This window comes from Cryptotermes secundus, unplaced genomic scaffold (genome assembly GCF_002891405.2).
Source record: "Cryptotermes secundus unplaced genomic scaffold, Csec_1.0 scaffold779, whole genome shotgun sequence".
Classification (NCBI taxonomy): Eukaryota; Metazoa; Arthropoda; class Insecta; order Blattodea; family Kalotermitidae; genus Cryptotermes; species Cryptotermes secundus.
Window position 1 is genome coordinate 995,720 of NW_019737096.1, and position 5,527 is coordinate 1,001,246.

Consider the following 5,527-nt stretch of genomic DNA (forward strand, 5'->3'; position numbering starts at 1 on the left):
TACAGGTAGAGGCCTTGAGACGAGCTGATCACTCGCACAAGGAGTCCTACCGAATGTCTAAGACCTAGTAAACCGAAGTGAANTCCAATGCCGAGATCAAGAATGGTGGAGCTACACCCCCACTCCCGCATCCGTCTTCATGGCGTGGTGCTTAATTAAGCCCAGAGACAACTTTAATTCTGCTTAATTAACTGAGCCCGCAACAGGTTGCCAATGGTTTGGTTCCCCTCTCTCCGCAAGATGGCATTAGAATACAGACATGAACACCACAAGCCACAAAACAAGAGCCGGCTGTAGGAAATGCAAGTGTCATGTACCTCGGTGACTTCTTCTTAAATTAAATATGAAGTGGAGTCTTTGCTTTTTTCTTCGTTCTTAAAAAAGAGGCTTATTTAGGAGGAGTAAGTGCTTCTTGTGTTCCATTCTCTTCACTGTGACGGACTGTGGGAAGAAGAGTGATATAAGGCACTGGCACTGGACCCCATGTCCATGTATCTGATCAATATCTCTTCTCTTGGATAATAATTTAGTCATTTTATCTGCTGACAATCCCTGCAAGTGATCATCTGACAATTTGGAGACTACTACTATTAAACTATTCAGCAAACCGACCAAATCGTACTTCCACTGAATATTATCCTCCTACTTCCGTCTCGAGCGTGGCCGCGCCATAGATCAATAGGTTAGTCGCTGGCTTCCCACCGCGGCGGCCCAGGTTCGATTCCGGGTCTGGTCAAGTGGGATTTATGGTGGACAAAGTGGCGCTGGGGCATGTTTTCTCCGAGTACTTCGGTTTCCCTTGCTAATCTTCATTCCACCAATTGCTCCACAATCACCCTCACCTATCATCTGGGGCTGGCACAATAGGCCATAAGTGGCCTCAGTACAAGGGACCTAGTCCTACCCCACTAGCAATAAAAAAAATACGTCTCGAGTGACCCGGGATAGCTCAGTTGGTACTGCGACTAGGCAACGGGTTGGAAAACCAAGGAGTTTGGGTTCCATTAGCGGTAGGAGCAAGAGATTTTTCTTTCCCCCATAACGCCCAGGCCCGACCTAGGGCCCACCTAGCCTTCTTTACAATGGGCATTTTGGTTGTTTCTGCGGTGGTAATGCAGCAGAGGCTGGAAGGTAACCACTCACCTCCATCTAGTCCAGAGTTCCACAATGGTGGAGCTATATCTCCACTATCCCATATGCCTTCATGGTGTGGTGCTTAATTAGTTAAAGCCCGGGGATAATTTCAACTTGTATTAATGTCTCGGTCTCCTAGCTGGTTTCATCATCGTTGCTCCCGCTCATGCTGCACGTCCAGCCTGCCATATCATTACAGGATAATAACTTCATATGTATTCAAACTTGTAACTTACTATTTCATTTCTTATATATTCTTGTATCTCAATTTTCTTTCTCGTCCTCTCAAAAAGAACAGTCTCCTCATGCTCATGAAAGATTTTTTCTCTTAGTGGGGTGACACTGAGTCCACCTGGTACTGCGGCCACTTCTAGCCTACTGTACCAGCCCCAGATGATAGATGATGGTGACTGTGGAGCAACTGGTGGAATGAAGATTGGCAGGGGAAACAGAAGTACTCGGAGAAAACCTGCCTCAACGCCACTTTGTCCACCACAAATCCCATATGACCAGACCCGGGGGGAAGCCAGCGACTAAGCGCCTGAGCTTTGGCGCGGCCGCGTGAAAGATTAAGTCGGAGGGGTAGAATCTGTACCTCGATTTGGATAGGCAAAGTGAATTTTGTGTCTTGTTCTAGCGTTCAGATCTCCCAACTACGATAATGTTAAGATATGGAACAAACCGAGCAGCCTCTATCTTACAGTACTTATGAGGGACTGCAACGAGTTTGATCCAGTTATAGTACCTATTTATAGGTACTACCTACAACACTTACTAACTTGTTTGTGACCCTCTGACCACTCCTTGGGGGTAGTTATAAAAGCAGGGTGCTGCATGACCGACAGGCGTAACACCTGAGCTCACTGAAGAAGATTACTAAGAAGAAGAGAAACCAAACATGAAGTAAGAACAAAAATAAACAGGCGCTGTGTTTGGATACGGGATATCGCTAACAGTACCACGCCACAGATGATGAGATGCTGTGTTTGTATTGCCTCTGCCCATTGTTGGAGTCCAGCGGCGGCAGCTGGTGCTGCCACTAGCTGACGTCACCACAGTCATCACAAGAGCAAGAGTAGCACAAGGGGAGGCGTGATAGTGAATTTCTTCTACTCTAGGTTCGAATAATTTTCATTTAGCTTATCATCAAGAGGATCCATCGTCTCCATGTACTACCGCGACTAAGAATGGGTGGAACTTTACCATTATGGCCCTTATATGCTTCGCTAGCGCAATGCTGAGACACGGGAATAGTTTTCAAAGAAAAGGAACGCTGAATGATGTATCGCTGTTCATGGTCCAGCGTCTGAAATGTACTTAGCGGCGGTCATGGGGCTCACAATTGCAATTGTTCAAGCGAAGCAAACAACATACATTAGGTCTCAAGCGGAGGATATGTCTGTATATCACTGAAAAACGACTCAAGAATTTCAACGAGGTTCTTTTAAGCTATTAAAAAGACATCTTACAACATAATTTCGGATAATTGGGCCTCTCATTTTACCTGAAAATCGCCACGTTCTGTGAAAGAGATATAATCGTCAACGGTACATAGAGTCTAACACACAAGGCTTCGCTTTACCTTGTAGCTATTCGAGTCTCGCTGAGAAATTTCGTGATTTTCACCAGTCCTTCCACTGAATGCCCAATAAGTACGACAGAGGGACTAGAGTGAACGAACAGTTCATATGTAAGTTTTAATCACAGGCCTACTACCTACTGCTTTCGATATAAAGCCTGGTAGACTAGCTCAGCATCCCTGTACTTACCTGGAGTGGTCCAAGTCCCTCTTGTTGCCCAGCAGCAGGGTCGTGAAATAGGACGGCAGCTTCAGCTTTCCCAGTTTGTCCAGTAAATCGTGGGCGTCGTTGAAGCTATTCCGGTCGCAGACGCTGTATACAATCACGAACGCCTCGCCCCACCTGATGTGGTCGTACAGACATCCTGTGGTCTGTAACAGGAAGTCACCATCATTAGAGTCACTTACGAAGATATCGTCAGGCCATGTCTAATAATACTGTTAAAAGTGCATCAACTTTCCCGAACACTTAGAATTACGTAAGGAAAAGGTCGGTCACGGTAGCCGAGCGGTCTAAGGCATGCACTGTCTTCGCTCGCTCGGATGCCGGGATCGTGGGTTCGAATCCCACTAGGGCATGGATATTTGTGTGCGTTTTTCTGTGTTTGTCTACAGGTAGAGGCCTTGCGGCGAGCTGATCACTCGCCCAAGGAGTCCTACCGCATGTGTAAGATCTAGTAAACCGAAGTGAAACGGAGAGTTTCATGGAGGTAGGCTTAGGCCCAAATTGGGGCTGTAGCGCCACAGAAAAGAAAGAAAAAGAAAAAAGGAAAAGGTAAAGTTGTCCCATTTAATTGGGGGAAACTGTTACCCATGACATTGGTGACGTAATCAGAAACACAGGACATGTGGACTGGTACATGCGAGCTTATCTACAGAAATTCCATTAAAGAAATCATAGGATCCCGTCCGAATTATCATAAGCAAGAAGAGCCTGTATAAATAAATATAACACGAAGAGTATGTATGGATATACAGACAAAGAAATAAGCAAAATGGTCATAGGAATCTCCATGAATTGTGCCAATAGTGCCACTGCGCCCGTCTGCAACGAACAACTTGGACACTAGAGAGCAACGTTCCGCTTCAGTGTTACAACCGTCCTTGCTTCTCTGATCGTTATGTGCCTATTTCATCGATTTATGGATTGTTGAGGCGTCGGTTAACCGTTCATAAATTTCCTGCCATATTCGAAGTGTAGAAGATAGTTCCATAATTTTAGTCACTTCATTAAAATAAATTCCATAAAACACGACAGCCCTAATATTTAGACTGTATCATTTACATAAGCAAGTAGCGTTTTATGTTACGTTCATGTTGAATCATCTTAGAGGCTGGATAAAAATATTTACATATACATTTTCTGTGAACGGAAGGCCGCTCATTACAGCAGCCATATACTCGTACGTTAACTTCTGACACTCCTACGGTAAGTTCGGCTGTCTTAACAGATTCATCCGCTGTTTACAAGAGCTGTGACTTTATATTTCAATGCTTTTAAGAATACTATCTTTGGGGTATAACGCACTGTAGTCCGTCGAAAGTCAACCGACGTTTCAGAGGAACACATCGCCCCCCTCAACGTCGAGAATTAGACGAGCAAGAACGCAAAGTGAAAGCAGGTGGCAGGCAAGCTCTGCTTGTGGTTGAATTTCAACGGACTACACGGTGTTGTATCATAACCACCGCTGTCACATCATCAGATCAATATCAGTTTACATTCAGCATATTCACGAATTCTGCCATGTCCAGGTCCACTTATTAGAGTTTCCGAATTTCAACTCCGCGGTCTTGCCGTAAAGGTTCGGCCACAGAGCGCTACGTACGCTATGTTCGCTATACGAACAGAAAAATATCTCCCTTTATTGCCAATGTGACTGGCCACACAGACTTCCGTACGCTACGTACGCTATGTTCCCTATGTTAGCTGCGTCGCAGAGTGTACACAGCGTACGTATCGTACGTAGCGAAAATAGCGTAGCGCTCTGTGTGGCCGAACCTTAAGAGACGGCAATCAACGAAGTGTCGGACACGTTGGATTTGAATAGTTTTATCTTCTACGATATAAGAGCAAGTAGTCCGGAATTCGACCGACGTTTTGGAGGAACATATCACCTTTATCGCGGTTCTGCTTGCTGCCTGCTTCACGCTAGTTTCTTGCTTGACTTAAAGTTCGATACTGAAGATGGAGGCGACGTTTCTCTGAAATGTCGAATGACACAAAACTACGCGGTGTTATATCCAAAAGATGGAGCTCTTCAACATAGGACAGACTACCACAGAGACCAATGCCCGTATGGCAGAGATTTTGCGTACCTCAAGACCACTGCAACAGCGGAAACCTTTATAGAGTTCCTCGAAACATCATCTAAAAGCGGTTACGATTTGGTCATCGGGTTTAGGGGTCGTACGAGAGACGTTCAATTCATTCATCTGTGGCTCTACAGCCCTTTTGGAGCTTGGCCACTTTTTCAGTTTATTTATCTTTTACACATTCGTTAGGACTCCTTGGACGGGGGATGAGCCCGACGCAAGGCCGTTACCTACACACCGAACATAAACACAGAATAAACGAACGCAGACATACATGCCTCAAGTGGGATTCGATCCCACAGGTATGTTATAACCACCCGTCTCGGTACATACCGTATAAGCTTGAATATAAAGACACCATATCTTTCCAGCGATAAAATCAGACTTTTTTCTTGACGAAACGGAATATGTCATTTAGTTCTGAGGGTTACTCGTCGTACTCATCTTCTTCGCATTTATTCTTAAGTTCCCGAAAATAAGGCGACCCCTCTTATCTAAATA

General features: G+C 45.1%; 1 protein-coding gene across 1 annotated transcript in view; it reads right to left on the reverse strand.

The window, feature by feature from the left end:
• LOC111870177 (ras-related and estrogen-regulated growth inhibitor) overlaps window positions 1–5,527 on the reverse strand; it is a 369,033-nt gene that overhangs the window by 21,515 nt on the left and 341,991 nt on the right. The window contains exon 5 of the mRNA XM_033753704.1: window positions 2,904–3,085. Within this exon, the coding sequence (XP_033609595.1) occupies window positions 2,904–3,085 (182 nt within the window). The remainder of the gene's footprint in view (window positions 1–2,903; window positions 3,086–5,527) is intronic.